Source organism: Ailuropoda melanoleuca, chromosome 7 (genome assembly GCF_002007445.2).
Source record: "Ailuropoda melanoleuca isolate Jingjing chromosome 7, ASM200744v2, whole genome shotgun sequence".
In the NCBI taxonomy this organism is placed as follows: Eukaryota; Metazoa; Chordata; class Mammalia; order Carnivora; family Ursidae; genus Ailuropoda; species Ailuropoda melanoleuca.
The window spans coordinates 56,645,702-56,663,874 of NC_048224.1; the positions used below are offsets into that span (position 1 = coordinate 56,645,702).

The window sequence follows — 18,173 nt, forward strand, 5'->3', positions numbered from 1 at the left end:
GTGCCCCCTCTCCCCATTATGCTCTTTTTCAAAACGACTACTTAAATATTTTATTCTCCCACACAAATTTTAAAATGCTTATAAAGCTCTTCAAAAAAATCCCACTGGGGGACACCTGGGTGGCTCAGTCAGTTAAGGGTCTGCCTTCGGCTCAGGTCATGATCCCAGGGTCTTGGGATCGAGTCCCCAGTCGGGCTCCCTGCTCAGTGGCAAGTCTGCTCCTCCCTCTCCCTTTGTCCCTTCCCACAGCTTATGGTCTTTCTCTCTCTCAAATAAATAAAAATCTTTTTTTTAAAATCCTGCTGGAATTTTAAACTATATCAAATGTATAGATTCAGAAAGAAGTCACATTTTTACAACGTTAAATTGTCTTATCCATGAACATGGCACCTCTCTTCATTTATTCACTCTTCCTTAATGGCCTTTAAAATAGTGTTAAGAATCTTAATTGTTCGCCATAAACACCTCATGCATTTGCTGTTAGGCTAACTCTTAACAGGTCTGCAGTTTGGGTTTTGATTATAAGCGATATTCTTTTATATATTTCTAGCTAGTTATTACAGCTATAAGGGAACGTTATTCTTTTGCACATCAATCTTGTACCCAACTATTGATTCTACTGGGGTTTCTATGTAGATAGTGACACCATCTGCAAATGATCAGAATTAGGACTCTTCCAATTACTCACTGCTCTATTTTCCTCACCTTCCTGAACGTGTATTACGGAATATTAGCTGGAGGAGCTGTCGTCGTCCACAACAGCAGCTCTGTCAATTGCTGCTCTGTGTATCCGGAGATTATACTATTGCATCCATACGTGGAGTTCATGGTCGATTGTATGTTCTTGGGTTACTATTCCTTTCATGAGTATCCACCGTCTTTGTCTGTCTGAATTATTTTCACATTCAATTCTGTTTGATTGTAAAACTGCAATTCTGCTTTCTTTTGTTCAGTTTCGTCTGTTACTATCTTTTTCCATCCTTTCAACATACACTTTTCTGGCTCTTTTCATGTGCGTCTCATTACGACGGCAACCTGCCTCTTCAGTCCGTTCTACAGGTCTTGCGACAGCTGTTACGGGTACGTGTGCTTAGTTATATTCCCCTACACGCCAAGAACCCTCTCAACCCAAACTCTTAAATCCTTCCCTATTTCTGGGAAATTTTCAGTCTTACCACCTCAGCTCATTTTTTCCCTCCTGAGATCCTATTACACATAGACTACTTGAACCCAACCTTGTGCCTTTTCTATTTCCCACTTCTCTCCTGTCCTGATTCCCCAGGTTGTGTATGTTTACCTGTCACGCCACTTAATGAGTTCTTGATTTCGACTATTCTCTCTTTCATCCACACCATCTTCTGGGTGTTGTTATGGTTTCTCCCTCTTGCTTCATGTTTCATGTTCTCTCCTTTATCTCTGAAAATATGTAACATGCTTAAGACTAAAATCTTCTTCTGTCTGCTCCACTACTTTTGGTTTACCTTTCTATATTTTTCAGTTTGCTACTTTTGTCTTACAGTGACTACACTCCAAGGAGACTCATCTGCCCCTCTTGAATTCATACTCCCCATCCTCCCCATGGATAGTAGGCACATCAGCTGGAAAGGTATGCAGGGAGAACAAGGGGCTAAATCCTAGCACCACTCTAGCTTTTGTGCCTCTGCTAATGAATGGGGTGGGGGGTAATGGGGGGGTATATATACCTCAGGGAATGCACATGGTAGTACCATAATCTGCCAATCTACCCCAGTACTTAACGTTTTTCAAACTCGGACTCCCTTGGTTACAACAACCCAGCCCTAGGGAGAGAACTCTCAAGAAGGAATTCAAAGACTCTTACTGCCTCACATGGGCTGGGCTACAGAACCACCACAATGCTACCTACTGCTTTGGGCTGGCATGAGCTAGCTGCAACTTTTCTGCCCTGCACTACCCGGTAACATCAGAGCAGTGTTCTAGCCCAGGGCGACGAGAGAAAGGGAAAAGGGCAAACTAAAAAATCCACTCTAATTCCCATCTGTGGCAGTTCTTCCAGTCTGGTCTTGTCATTTCCTTCCCACTCGAGACCCAAATCAACCCTACTGCCCCAAGGCTTTCTCACAATATATATTCATCTGACGCATTCAACTACACCCCTCTGGTTTCTGTAATTTCACTTCCAGAAGAGACAGCCATTGGCCCAAACTCATGTGATGCCCAGTAAAGAGCATGACCACCTCACCAGAGGCTTAAGCCAAAAGCCCCAAATCATCCTCTCTTCTCCTTAATTCCCACGTCCATTCCCTCAATATATTCTGTGAGTCCCATCTCCAAAATTCACCCGCAATGGGTTCACTTGTTTACTTCCAGAGCTGCCACCCAAATCAAACTACCATCATCTTTCTCCCAGGCTACTGTAACAGCCCCTTGACATGTCTACTGCATCTCTGCTTGCCTTTCCAGATTATTCTCCATGGAGCAACCAACAATGATATGTAAAAAACTGCAATCTACTGCATATTACTCCTCCCCAGCCTAGCACCAACCAACTAAACACCTTCCAACACTTTCTCACTAAACTGAAGACGAAACCCCAACCCACAGCTTCCAGGGCTGTGCACCATCTGGCTCTTGACTATTTCTCCAATCTTAGTACATTTCCCTTTCCCCCTCAGTTCCTTCACTCCAGCCATACCAGCCTCATCTCTCTGCTAATACATGCTCAGTTAGTTCCCATCTCCAAGTATCATGTTCCTGACACTCCGCCCTACCCTGCACAAAATGCTCTACTTCTGGCTCCCAGCTAGGTCTTAAGAGCAGATTCCCAACGTCACTTATCAGCCTGTTTTGCTTCCTTTGCAGAACAAATTACAATCTGAGATTAGCTAAAGAAATAAAGCAATTTCCCTATAGGGGATTTAGGTAATGATAATCAAAGTTAGTACCCAAAAAGAGCACTTACTTCCTACCTGCTCCCTGTCCATACAACCTACAATGAGCCTGGTGATAGGAGAGGACAGCAGACAAGGATAGCAAATATAAATGTTAAGATAAAAGAGCGATCACCACAACGGACCAAAAACGGGGACCCTGCATAAATTTATCGAATACTTTTATGTGTTAAATGCAAGGATTAAAAAACAAATATATCTTCTATCAGGCACATCAGTATATAAAGACTCATATTACTAGAAGTTAAATTTGCTCTCATTTGTCTTTTACACCAAGGGATAATTTACATAATATCATTACATTTCACCTGCAGTAAGACTCATTAACTAGATATGCTTCATGTCCTAAATAAGATACCAACCAAATTTTTGTAAATAGAGTCTACACCCACTATAGCATTCTACTGACAAACATTATGAAGTCAAATTACATCAGAATGAGGGTAATGAGCCTTGGTCCAGGGCTGTGGTTGATGCCATGGCCTGTGGCGTACAAGAATAAAAATTAATCAAGGCATCTTAATACCACCACTAATAACTGTTGGCCTGTATAAACAAGGAATACTAAAACAATGCTGTTTAAGCTGCATGGTAAAAAAAAAAAAAGAGAGAGAGAGAAGGAAAATTTCAAATAAAAATGAGAGACTGAACACAGGCACTTCCCCTTTCACTGCTCTGGAAACCCCACCAAAGCACTGAAGAAATTTTTAAAAACAGGATTAGTTCGTTAGGACAAAGAACAGAAGACATGTGTATCGCAATGTCGGAAGCTAGAAAGCAGTGGATGAACGGCAGCGAACTCAGGTAAGCGCAAGCCACTGAGCCGCAACCGATAAGCGATCCAATGAAGACCCTGACTAATCTGGAAGGAGGGCTGAAGGCAGCCAGCCCCTCCTGCCACCCACGAAGTACTGGAGAGGGTGAAAACCAGTCTTCTACCTTGGGGACAGCACGCACGGTGGGGATATGGTACTGACAAAAGAGGGAAATTAAGGAAATGTTTATACACTGAATACTGGGACCCTTCCCTCCATCCCCCACCCTCATCCCACGGTCAGCTCCCCGTCAGGCCTACCCTTTCCAGGCAAAATATCTGACCTCATTTAAGAGAGAAAAAAAACTAAAGACACCGACATATAACAGTGGGGATGGGACTTCACAACAAAACACCAACGGTTAACTGGCCTACCCTTTCGCTCAAAGCTTCTTCTTAATCTTATACACAACAAAATATAAATTTGTAACTACACCAAATCATACAATCTTCACATAAAGAATGAGACTAATGCTGGGTTTCACCATGTTAAGGTGTTCTTCAGATCCCATTTAACTTCCACGGTGCAATAAAAAGGATCATTTTAGCAAAGCAGGAGTTTCAGGCACTCCTAAGCATCTTTTAACCTGTCACTATTTAAATTCATCCTTTTTTTTATAACGTTTTTGCAAGCTGAGATGCACTTCACACAATATAAAATCCACTATTTTAAAGTGTACCCTTTCAGTAGTTTTTAGTATAGTCACTGTTTTGTGGAGCTATCACCATTATTTAATTCCAGAACACTTGCATCATCTCAAAATAAACGCTATACCTATTGGGAGTCTCCTTTCCCTCCTCCACCCATCCCCTGGCAACCAATAATCTACCTTCTGTCTTTATGGATTTACCTATGCTAGACATTTCATATAAATGGAATCACATAATATATGGCCTTCTGTACCTGACTTCTTTCACTTACCCAAATATTTTTCTTTTAATTGAAGTATACCTGACATATAGTATTAGTTTCAGGCATCAGCATAATAGTAACAACAAAAACAATATACATTATATAATAATATTACATTACTATATATAATAATTTTTCTAGGTCCATCAATGAACATGTAAAAGTAGCAGATAACGGCTTATTCCTTTTTACAACTGAATAATATTTCATCATATGGACATTAATACATTTTGTCCATTCTTCAGCTAATGGATATCTGGGTTGTTTCCCCTTTTTGGCTACTACGAATAATGCCCCTATCTGCTTTTCAGTGTCCTGTTCTTAATTATGAATAGATCACCCAAAATCATCAGCTATCTGAAGGAAAGAGTTAACGTAAAAGGTCTGTGTACACTAAAATGAAGAAGCAAAAGGCAACTGGGGAAACAGGAACTATGCAAAGAGAACTTTTTAACTAACTTTAAAACTATCATTAAACTTCAGACAATAAAAAAATGACATGCCCATGAAAAGAAAAATAGGATCCTATAAAATGGAATCCTTAGAGAACAAGAGTCCCATGAAACTAAAAATATGCTTTTAAAAAAAATTCAATATGTGAGAAGGCCTCCAATAAAGTAGAAAAAGAAAAGTGAGATGGAAAGTAGAAAAAATGAGAAAATTAAAGAAATTTTAAGACATGCAAGGTTTCAAAACTTTATCATGCCACACATCCTTTTCTCAGGAAACTGGAAGGCTGTGCCTTGCTAAAATGATGGAATAACCAAGAAAGATAACTAGGGGCACAAGAGACAGAGACCCAACACAGGAAGAAGGAAATGCAAGCCCAGGGATAGGAATGGTGAGTACTTTGGGATAACCATCACATACCAAAAATATGAAACTTAGAGATTACTTGATGTACCTGAGTATGAGAGATTTAAACATCCAAGAGAGTCTGAAGCTAATTTAGTTATAAGTACACAGAAAATTAAATGAGACAATAAATCCAGAGAAAACCAAGAGTTGGGAAGGAAAGGAAAAGCAGTTACAGCATACTACATAACTTAGCCGTGGGTACCTTTTACAAAGTCAAAACAACAACAAACACTGACCTAAAAATCATAAAACTCCGTAATGAGAATGAAGGAACAGGAAAGGTGTGTGAGAATGTAGGGCTGGAAGAAAGAGTACTTCCTATAGCAAAAGAAGATACCTAAAACTAAAAAATTAAGAAGTCACAAAAGTGACATGTTATTTAGAAATATGGAAGTAGATATCAAAAGGATCCATTAAGAATAAAAAATGGTTACTGAGGGGGTGAGGGGTGCCTGCCATTTTTTACAAAAGTATTTGACTATTTCAAACCTTGTGTATACATGGGTGCCTGAGTGGCTCAGGCAGTTAAGCATCTGCTTTCAGCTCAGGTCATGATCTCGGGGTCCTGGGATCAAGCCCCATGTCAGGCTTCCTGCTCAGCAGGGAGCCAGCTTCTCCCTCTTCCTCAGCCACCGCCTCCACCAACTCGTGCTCTCTCTCTCAAAGAATAAAAAATAAAACATAAAAAATAAACTCTGTGTATGTATAAATGGAACTTGTGCCTATTCTGTTTTGAAAAGGCTAGAGCTACAAAAATGTCCTGAAAGGAAGAAATCTTATAGAGGAATATAGGATTACCTCTTAATTCAGGGAAAAATAAATAAAAAATATATCTGTCCTAAATTTAAGGGCTGTGAATGGCTTCTCCGTGCATTAGTGCTTTCCAGCAAGAATAAAGATTAAAGAAAAAATAAGCTTCAAAATGAATAAAATTTATTTTCCCCAGCTTATTTAACTACATACACTGTTCACTGAGCTAAGAATTTTTCTATGGTAAGAAAATAATTCTCCTAATACTAAATCAGTATTTCACTTTGCTGTTATGGAGATATTGAAGATCCTTTGTCAATTAGTTGTTTCTAATGCTTCTGAAATACTAGTAAATCTTAAAAACAACGGCTAAAATCGGGGGCATAAATTGATATAAAAGTACATTTTAAGGATGCTTTGATTCAAGCTTTATACCAAATATTCAGAATTTACTTGATGATCTTATGTAGCACACCTGCCCCTTCGTGTGATACATTTTCTTTTCCTTCAACACACTAAGCTTGATCCCACCTTAGTAATCTGTCCTCACCCTGCCTGGAATACACTTCTGGTGGTGGATTCCTTCTGGTCCCAGGGTAAATACTACTGTTTGCAGAGACTGTCGAACCTTTCCGTCAGAAGTGCCCTACGCTCTTGTGCAGGATTCACAATAGTGTCCTTCTGATCTGAAACGATCACATCCAGAAGGCAAAGGCCTTGTCTGCCACCACGTTCACCACTTTACCCACCAGGCCTGTAATAAAACTTGACACATATCAGCCACCCAGATATCTTGCAGGTGAATGAATACACAATTACTTACCTCAGTGTTCCCGGTTTTGTTTTTAAGAAACTCAGGTTGTTACATACTTGGGTTTTTCTTTTTCTTTTTAAAGTAAGTACTTTGAAAGAGTAAAAATCTAACTTATGACCCCTAACCTGCTTTGAGAATACCAAAAACATCTTTCAAAATGTAGTTGGATGCTTACACTTAAAAGAATTATTAGCTGTTTTTCTGAGGTTCAAATTTAAGTAGGAATCTTGTATTTTATTTGGCAATCCTAGTCAGGGGGAGTAAGGAAAACAGAAGAACGAGAATGGGACGTGTTGAGGTACAGAAGGCAGTTAAAGGGAGACAGCAACTACTAGGATGAGTAAGAAACTGGGAAGACAGATACATACATAAAGAGAAATTTAGGATTTACTGCTTTGTGTTATTCAATGTGATTTACCCCACGCCACCTCCTCAAGAAAACGTCAGTAAAGATCTGTATTACTTTAAAAATAAATGCAGAAGGGAGACCACCTCCTCTGAGAAGTCTTCCCTTACCTCTGTATCAAAAAACACGTACTCCTGTGCTTCCCCTGGACTTGGTTTGTTAGCACTCTGAACTGTGTCTGGAGGCCCCAGAAGGGCAGAGATTAAGAAAGTGCTTCCTCCGTAACACCAGCATCTAGAACAGTGTCTGGCACAAATGTCCGTTCAATAATCTAAGAGCTACACCTAAATCAAAACTAGGTCAGTTACTTTAACTGTATTCTAATCACTACTGAAATTGAAAAAAGAAGCAACTTCAAAGTCTCAGCAAGTATACAATTAAAACATACTTACTGTTTCAAAAGTATTCAATACCATCAAAGGGAAAAAAACATTAAAATAATCTCCACAATCTTGAAATCTGACAGGCACAGGTCTTGATATGGACTGACAAAGGCTTGCTGGGGGCCCGCACTGATCAAAGTTCAAAAACATTTCATATTTCCATTTTAAGACCTCTTTGACAAAGGTGTCAGAGATGGACTGCGAGGACAAGAGAATGTTGACTGGAGAGGAAGCTGAGAAGGATTTGCTCTCACCAAACGTCAGTTTGTAACCTTGCCTGTTGGAATTATTTGGAGTCTGAGGACGAAGAACATTGCACAAACTCTTCACTTCACCCACTGACTTTGGAGACAACAGGGAGGCTGGCTGTGGGACTTTCAAAACAGCCTGTGCCCCATTTGACTTATTTTTTAGAGCTGGTGGAAGCGCAGAGGTACTTTCCAAAGACTTGGAAAGATTAGCAATTCGTGAAGTACTACTTGAGCTAAAGATCTTAGCAGTGGAAGGTCTTGAAGGCTTGGACGCAGCAAGAGGCAAGCCAGGTTTACGGAAGACATCCTCATCCGCTGCTGTAGCTTCACAGTGTTTTGAGCAGTACTCGCCCTGGTTTTTCGGGGTTTCAATACAATCTTTGTACTTACATTTTGTGCTACTCCAAGATTCCGACTGCGGCCGACTGACAGAATCTTCTACCTGAGCTGTATCCTTGCCATGAACTACTTCGATGAGTTTCTCATTACCACTCTCCATCTGTGAACATAAATCCATATCTTCAGGATCGAGCTGTGTTAGAAATATATTCTCATCTTCTGAATCGCTGTTGGATTCAGGCTCTCCGTCTTTCAACGTCGCCAACTCTAAATGATGTACTGTTGGGTCACCTCCACCTAAGGGGTCCGCTGAAGCAGAGACAATGATTTCATTTGTTGGTATTCTTCCATTTAACACAACAGCAGCACACTGGTTCAAAAGACAAGTATCATCAGTCACCTGAGAGACGTATTTTGTTTTCACGGGTTCTGATTCCAAAGACACAGATTTTATTAACGGTTTGCCAGTGTTGTTAGCAATCACCTCAGTTCCTCCTTTGTAACTATCATCTGAACCATCTGATTCTGGGACAAGTATGTCAGAATTCTGTGCTGGACACGGCCCTGCTCTTGTAGCATCTTTACTTTCGTAATCCAAAAGTCCTTGTCTATTTTGTTGTGATTTGGGTCTCGTCTGCCTTCGCATCTGAAGATCTTGACTTGTCAGCAGTTTCTTATTGTTTTTGACAGACAGAGTCTGAGGAGAAATTAACTTAGTCTTTTTTCTAGTATCAACCACTCCAACAGTTTTGCCATGGTCGCGTAACTGAACTAAATACTCAAGAGATCGCTGAGACAACTCAAATGCCCTCCGAGGAGCCTTCTTCAGGCCAAGTTTCTCAACCGTTGAAGTTGGTTCAGGGCACTGGCGAAATTTCTTTGGTGGAACTACAGCAGGAGTTGTCCTACAACTTATGTAATTTGAACCTTTATTCTGCCCTTTCTTGGTATCTGAATGTGTTTTCTTAGGAGTTTTAGAAAGTGGGACTCTCCTAATGGGTTTGGAGTAAGTACGAAGCTTTGGAGGAGACTTCTTTAGTGAAACCGTAGTGTCTTTGTCTCTCTGAACACTTGAACTGGGACTTGCTGTCCTCAGGTCCATACTTTTAAAATCATTTTCATTCAGACCTCTCTCATTAAGAATATCAGACCGGTCCTCATTTCTATCAGAAGGTGAAGGCTTTGGAGGATCTTTGGCCACCGGTTTTTCAAGTCGTTTTCTCTTACGTTTTTTTACTTCAATTTCACAAAATTCCCCAACAGAAATAGTACTCTGTGGTTCTGTGTGTTTTTCAATGCCCTCTGCTACCTTCTTAATAACCTCTTCAGATACATAATCTGTCTCATAACCCCAGTCATTCGTGATATCGTCAGCTGAACAAGAATTTTTTCTGTTCTCTTGAACTGAATTCTTCTCTGGTTCCTGATCTTGCCAAACTGAAAACACTTCACATGGACTTTCAAACTCAAAAAACTGAGAATCCGATTCTTCAAACTGCAAAAGGGACTTTGTCTCCTCTTCCTTTATTAGCTTCTTTTCCACATTCGTATTAGCTATTGAAGTATGCTGCTCTGGACATTCTTTCCTGATGCCTATTTTATCTTGTTTAATATGCTTCTCAAAACCCAGAATTCCTTCATCATCATCATCCTCCTCATCAGAATCTGAAATAATAATAATCTGGCCCCAGGAGGCTTCCCCAGTATTATTCTGGTCAGCCAGGAAACATCTTCTGTCGTCTTTCACTCTTCTTTGTAGGTGGGTTGAGCTTTTTTGAGTTGAATCTGATGGGAACTTAATAACGCTGGCTTGAGCTATTAAAGATAATTTGTGGAGATCTCTGTCTATCTGAGAATCTGTTAAGGTGTCAGACTGAGGACTGAGGCCAGGAGCCTGTTCTCTCAAGTGAGAAGACATCTGATTAGTATTCTTGCTGATTTCCTTATCTCTTGATTCAAGAAGAGTCACAGGATCTTTGAAGGGAGAAGTTTTCTTCACAAAAGTATTGGTCACTTCTGTAAACGAGACCAAATCTTTATCATCAATGTGACATTCCTGTATTTGATAGCTGTTTTCATGGGAAGAGAAAATATCTAACTCTTCACTCTTCAGTTGTTTCTTTTTCAGCAATAAACTGTTTTGAGATTTTTGTTCCCCATTTTTATCATCCAGAATGCCACTAGGGTCTAAGGAGAGACTGTGCATGGAGCCATCCTCTTTCTGACCTCCTGAATCTTCCCTTGAATAGAAGCTGTCAATGTTAGACACAGTCAGGTTTTCATCTAAATTACCAGTATTATTGATCAAAGTACTTTTCCTGTGTTGCTTCTTTATTACATGTGATAACTTAGCACAGATTTCATCTTTACGTGCCTTAGTTTTTGATTTTGACGTTTTGCCAAGTGCATCATCCTTGAGAGAGAAATCCTCGTTTGATGTGGATGCCTTCTCCAGAGCATCAGTGCTAGAATCGGTCGACAAACGTGTTGACATTATGATTCCTCTGTCACATCCCCTTTCTGGACCATTCCTGGAAGTACAATTCTGCAGTGCAGTTCTTGAAGTACAATGCCCTTTCACAGACTTCTGCTTTCCTGTACTTACTTTACCTTGGTCTTGAGCTCTTTCAGTGAAAAGGTTTTTACTACTCTTCTTCATGCATGACTTGGCTGAGAAATGATCTTCGAGTTTCCAATCTTTTATATAATTTTGCTCATTATCCTCTTCTATAGTGTTACTTGCTTTGATCAATATATTCTCCTGCATTTGATATGTCTCGGCTTTCATTGGTTCTTTAGAAAATGTTGGGCTGGAGTTTTCCAGACAGTGCAGGTCTTTATTAGACTTCCTCTCTATTTGTTCACTTTCTTCTTTACTGTAAGATGCAGGAGAGCTTTTACATGCAGGACTCAAATCCACAAAAGTGCTACATTGAGGTACTTTGACTTTTATGTTTCTAATAATTTGCTTTAAACAAGTTTGTAACTCATGGGTTTCCTGAGTAGTCAACTGCCAACCTAGAGATAAATTTCCACGCAGAAATAAGTTGAGCTTATCCCAGAATCGCTTACACAGAGTCTGCTGCCCAAGCTGATAACCTTCTTTAAGGAGACTTCTAATCAGCTGCACACAAGCCAGCTGTACAGAATTCGATGGCATTGAATGCAATGACAGAGAGGATATCATTGCTGTTCCTTTGGAGCAATTTCCAGATGACTTCTCAGAACTCCGTGCAAATGCAGTGGTAGGAAGCTTGGCACATTTTACAATGGCTTCTACCCATTGCTGGGAACTAACCCACAGCAAATGCAGACATTTTTTATTTCTATGCAGCTCAATCACGGACACCAAAATCAGAAGAAAAAATTCGGTAACTTTGTCACACATGGCATCCGTTTGGTTTAGGACATCTTTGACTTCGGAGTGCAGGTGATGAATAACCTCTACGATGTAAGCCACGCCCAAATCCTTCAGATCCATGAGGGACTGAACAAAAGGGATGAACCACAGAAATGTGCTGTTATGAACACGCATGTCTTGACCAATATCTGACTGAAGCACACTGGCTAATGTTTCCATCTCTTCATACATATTAGGACAATAATCTGGGCAAATGGCTGATCTCCACCCTGAATCCTAAAATGAAAGAAATACTGACGTTAGATAAGCAAACAGAATCCATGACGGATTTAACACATAGCTGTAAACAAGAAAATATATCTCCTGGTTTTCCTATTTTGGTTCACATATACACACATACCCCCCAAAAATGGAAAACACCGCTCAGTGTCGAGGTCAAGGGTTCATGAGTACACCCCCATGTACTCTCGTCGTCTTTCCATTAGCAGGTTTTGATTCCAGTCATGTCACTTATCTCCCTCACCCTGTAACCTTTCCACCCTTCCTCACTACCCTTAATCTTCCCAAGTGTGCACCCGGTAGCGAAAAGTCCACTTCCCCATGTACAACACATCTGCTCAACCAGAAACCCCTCGTGCAGCAGTGGATTCAGAAGAGCTACGCATCCTAACATCGGTAATTCAACTAATTACGTACAACATCGCCTACACAATATAAAGGCAATACAGGATCATCTCAATTCTCAAAATGTTTTATACCTTTTTGGTCTTTTCGGGATTATAATTGTATACAATCTGGCTGCAAGTCACCATATCATCCAAATAGGACTCTGGTTCTAACTTGGTCCTTAAAGAGTAAAAATAAATAGAAATTACTGAAATGAAGAAAAACACAGAAAAAACCCTATCGCTAAGTCAGTTACAACAGACTTACTCATTGAGATTTTAAAATACTGACACATTAACTGAACTAACCTTACGGAGCTGTTCCGTATATTCTGGATCTCCTTATTGTAGCTCCCATTGTTGATAATGGTTTGAAATGCCTCAATAGGATCGATACGTTGGCCCCAGACCTTAGATCCAAGGCGATCCAGAATCACCATGAAACAGTGTAACGCTGGCCAGAAAGGATCCACATTATCATCTGAAATGCAATGGAGTAATTGCTGGATTAAAAACAATCAGAAAAAGATGCTAGAACAGACAGAACGAAGCATTCTTTATCGGGGTAGCAACAAAACTGAAAGCAAGCAGCTAATTTAAAATAAAGTGCTGCCGACCAAAGGTTTTAAAAACCTGGTAAACTTTAAAGCTACTTCCGCATTTTTTTTCAAGCAATACTATACACCTCTAAGAAAGTTTTTAATGGGGAACAAACTGAGATAGCTTAGGTAAACTCACCCCCTCACCCTGTTTGCCATTCCTGAAACAATCCTTCCTACCTAACAAAGCCCATGATACAAGAAATTCTGGTTTTTAGCATGACCTGAATTATGTGTGCCGTATGGGTGCTGTAAAGGACTGAATCCCTTAGCTAATATTAGGCTAAGCAGATACACACACCCTTCCTCCATCCATATCTCAACTTGGCTTTGTTATCTACTTTTCATTCAAATGGCAGGAATTCCCATTACTGAGAAGCTCTTTCCTCCAGTCCCTTCCTTTCCCTCTTCTCTATCAGATACGCAGTGGCAAAATACTGCCCCACTCAAAGGCCTTCAATGGCTCCTTACTCTCTTCCAAGACAATTTAAAGTCCTCAGTCAGGCACTTACTTACAAGATCCAACTCTATTGTCTCTTTCCAGCTTTATTTTTCACACTCCCATAATCACACCCTATCTACAGCAAAAAACAGCTGGCTTTTTCCCAAGTAAGCAGAATGCTGTCACTATTAGCACCACCTACCAGATCCTCCATCCTCAAGCCCGGCTCAAATGCTCCTACTACAGCGAACGTGCCCTGTTCACGTACTCTTCTCTAGCACTCTTCTGACACAGGTGCTCCCACTCACTCAGTTACCAATAGGTTATCTGGTCACCTAGAACTTTCTGCTTTATTTCCTTCAGGACTCAAACTCTACTTGCTTTATCACAGGCATTTGTGTAAACATTCTCATACACTATTCTTGTCCTTTCCTGGAGCCGACACAGTGTCTTATGCCCAGTAAGCTCTCAAGTAAGGAACAAAGTCATCAGTTGAAGACCATTATGAAAGGTCCCTTAAAGAGACAGCTCCCATTTTGAAGAAGGTTAGGGGAGCTGGATTAACGGAGAAGACAGAATTGTGTGGGCAAGGCACAAAGAAATGAACTATTAATGTAGTAAATGCTGGCAAAAGAATTAGTAATAACTTTAAGAATAATGTAGCAAGAAAATGTTTGTGATCACAAAAAGAGTAAAACGGAAGGAGGGGGAGAGGTGCTGAGTGTGGGGTGGCACCGGGGCCGGGGATGGCAGCGGCCATGGTCGAGGCGGCTCCAGGACAAATGGGAGGAGCACCATGAGATGGGCCAGCTCCCGAGGCCGCGGGGAGGACACTGCTTCTCACTACAGCTGCTCAGAGGCACTAGCAGAAGCTCAGCAGATGTGGGCACCCCAGCCAGCAGCAGAGAGGGGTGCAGGGGAGCCACAGAGAAGCCCCTTCTGACGCCCCAAGGAGCAAGCCGACCCCTTCCAGGCTCCAGGAACACCACAAAGCAATATAAAACCTGTTCATGAGAGGAGTCAGGAATGCCTTCCACCAAAGAAATGAGACATCCGAATGACCAGCGAGGATATGGGGAGAACTACCAGCCGCTCAACTAACCACACACCCTCCAGTGATGCCTATGAACGGTCCCGAGGGGTTGTGGTGGCCGGGCAGAGCCAGAGTCAGCCGGGGGTGATGGAACACAGGCCATCACTGGTCTGACAGTCGACCAGGATGGTACGCTGTATAAGGTGGCACAGCCACGTGCTACCTTCTTCCCAACTGGCCTCCCATCTGTGGTGAACATGAGCCCCTTGCCTACCCCCTGAAAAAAGAGTAACGTTTACATAGCTCTTTTGGAATCTTGCACAAATGAGTTTATATCCACACTGGAGTTGCCTAAGGAGAAGTCAATGTGGGGAAAAATTATATTCATTATATTTTCATAGGATCTGGCATCCTTGATCTTTATTTACTCCTTCATCAAGATTAGAAACATTCAACACAGATCCTCCCTGGTCAGCTTGATACAACCATGAACACAAGAAAGTGAGGGTCTAATAATAAACATTACTACAAGTTTTACACCGTTTTCTAGACTATCTGAACAGCACTGTCCAAGAGCGCTTTCTGTGCTGACGGAAATGTTCTTTATCTACCCTGGTCAATCCAGTAGCTACCAGGTACATGTGGCTACTAAGCTCTCGAAGTATAGCTGGTGGGACTGCTAAACTGAATTCTTTATTTAATTTTAATTAATTTAAGTTTAAATAGCCACATGTGGCTAACAGCACCATGCTGGACAGTGGAACCCTAGGAATCAAAGTGAAATGAAGAACCAAGAAAAAGGAAGACACTGGGGCAGGGAAAGCTTTCTCCACAATTTTAACTACCGTGTCATTAGAAATTTATCTGCTAGTCTTGATTCTACCACTAACTGGGCATTTCAACGTGAAACAGTAAGTTAACTTCCCCGGGCTTCAGTCTCCTCTTTTATGAAGGTAAGGTGCTGAAATTAAACTCTAAAGGTCCCTTCCAATTTAAAAATCTGAATCCATGATTTAATCACACAAACATTCACTCGTCTTTTGTCCACACCATACACCCAAATTCTTGCGATAACACTAGTATTTTAAAAGGGCATATCACAGTATTCAAAAGCATTTAGCAAATAAAGGTTATTACCATCTGCTTGCCTCTCCATGGTGTGAAGTATTGATTGCATAAAATCATTCTGTTTGTCTGAGCCCAGCAACAGTGAGTCCATGGCCTGCTCCTCCAGAATGGTCAGCAACATGCAAATACCTGTAAGATCATTAACAGTTTTCTTGACTTGATTAAATAACACCGCTCTCATGCCTTCTCTGGCTTAGCTGACAAGAGTAACAAGGCAGTAAAATGAAGCAAACCAGTATCCGTTCCTCCAACATTTAAGTCTGAGATAGTCACACACAACTACTCCCAAGTAAGAGGACTTTAGACTGACTTGAAAGTAAAAAGGTAAAATGGTACTAACTTGTTAGAAAATAATTTCTAAGATGACTACCACACAATTCGTATTTCCTCAAATCTAAGGTGGCTTCAATTTTAAGATCACCATATTCTGAGGACTCATTACTGCCAAATATGACACATGACTATAAGACTCCGAATGTAAAGTAGGGTAGAACGATTTTGAGTCAGTGTAGAATTGTTGAAAACCAAAGCTATTATCTCTTTCAACCAGGAAATATTTTACAGATGGGAAAATCTCTTTAAAATGTATCAAACCCCATTAAAGTCAACTGCTATACTGATATTTTGTTACATGTAGTATTGCTTTAAATAAAAAATTTGCCATACTTGAACATGTAACTCTTACAAAGATGGTTTCTAGAATAAATAAATGCTTAAAAACAGGATGTGTAATGGCTAACTTAATTTGACAGAATAAGAATTGGAACTATGAAATCCTTGATCAGATCACCAAGAAATCACTTCCTTTGCAGGATACTCATTAAGAATTATAGAAAAATACTAGTTATATTTGTGTAGGAACAATACTTACCTAACCAATAGTTTTTGTAGTTGGCGGTATCATACATGTGTGAGGGCAGAAGAATCAGTTTACCCTTCTCGAGGACAGAAGAAGTATAAATGTCTGGACTTTCCAAAAGCCCCAACTCAATGACTTTAAAAAGGCAGGTCAAAACCTCCTGCAAGTCATAATAATCATCTCTGTCCACTTTTCCCAAACTTCTTGCGGTCAGGATAGCCCAACGCCGGACCTAAAGGCATAACACGTTCACTACTTCACTCAACAAATGCAGCAAGAACCTAATTAACAGGATTCTCTATAGGTTTAAAAAGACCTAAGACACTAATAACGCAATGCCTGTACCTTATTTTATCCTGATTTGAGCACGCTAACCCTAAAAAAACATTTATGAGATAATCATTTCCATTAATTTAAACACTGATTAGAAATATATATGGGCGCCTGGGTGGCTCAGTCAGTTAAGCGTCTGCCTTCAGCTCAGGTCATGATCGCAGGGTCCTGGGATCAAGCCCCATGTCACCCCATGTTGGGCTCCCTGCTTGGCAGGGAGCCTGCTTCTTCATCACCTTCTGCAGCTCCCCATGCTTGTGCTCTAACAATCTTTTTTCATTAAAAAAAAAAAAGGAAAAGAAATATACTATGGAATTACTTTAGGTGTGATACTTATTTTTTTTTTAAAGTCCTTATCTTTAGAGACATACCTATGTATTTTATGAATGAAATGCTCTGATGTCTGAGATCTGCTCCAAGTAATCCAAAGGGATATAGAGTATTGGCTATGTAGTGATAACTCATAAAGCTCAGAGATTAGGGGGGTTCATTATACCATTCTACTTTTGTGTGTTTGTAATCTTCCATAATAGTTAAAAGAGGGGGGGAAAAGTGGAGCCTCAGAAGAAATCAAAAGTCACCTCTAAATGTCAATATAGCACAGGGATGTTATTTTAAATTTCTCATGGGCTAGGGGTGCCCGGGTGGTGCAGTCAGTTAAGCATCCAACTCTTGGTTTGGGCTTAGGTCATGATCTTAGAGTCATGAGGTAGAGCCCTGAGTCGGACTCTGCACTCAGTGTGGAGACTGCTCAAGATTCTCTCTTCCTCTGTCCTTCCACCCACACCCCCCGCTTTCTCTCTCTAAAATAAATAAATCTTTAAAAATTTTTCTTAAGCTATGAATTAAATTTAGTAATCACGGCCAACCTTAAAAAACTAAATAAAATAGAACAGAAAAATATCAGCGTGCATCCCGCATGTTAGGGGTATTATTTTGGGAAATATGTGCATCACATATGCATATGTATATGTGTACTCGATGAAAAACACTTTTTGTTATAGGTTATGGTCAAAAAAGCTCTATGGTTGAAAAACAGAGCTGATGGACGTAGGAATGGACTGGCTCTATGTCAAGATATGTAATGAATTTTAAACTTTTGGAAAAGATACAAAGGAATGCATGAGTCCATATTGGTATAAATAGGTAAATTAATGGGAGAAAGGCAAAATGCTCTTGGTTATAGTACAATCAGTGTCAAGTGCTAACTGGCAAATGTGTTTGAGTGTTGGGATGGGAAAATCACTTTGCAATCTTAGAAACACTGGTTCAGGCAAACACATCAGTTAACACTA

General features: G+C 40.4%; 1 protein-coding gene across 1 annotated transcript in view; it reads right to left on the bottom strand.

Annotated features, from left to right (window-relative positions):
* The window catches only part of SETX (senataxin), an 89,463-nt gene that overhangs the window by 53,160 nt on the left and 18,130 nt on the right, over positions 1–18,173 (bottom strand). The window contains exons 6-10 of the mRNA XM_034663747.1: positions 16,558–16,777; positions 15,696–15,815; positions 12,794–12,965; positions 12,578–12,665; positions 7,878–12,095 (exon numbers count right to left, since the gene is read on the bottom strand). Of these exons, the coding sequence (XP_034519638.1) occupies positions 7,878–12,095; positions 12,578–12,665; positions 12,794–12,965; positions 15,696–15,815; positions 16,558–16,777 (4,818 nt within the window). The remainder of the gene's footprint in view (positions 1–7,877; positions 12,096–12,577; positions 12,666–12,793; positions 12,966–15,695; positions 15,816–16,557; positions 16,778–18,173) is intronic.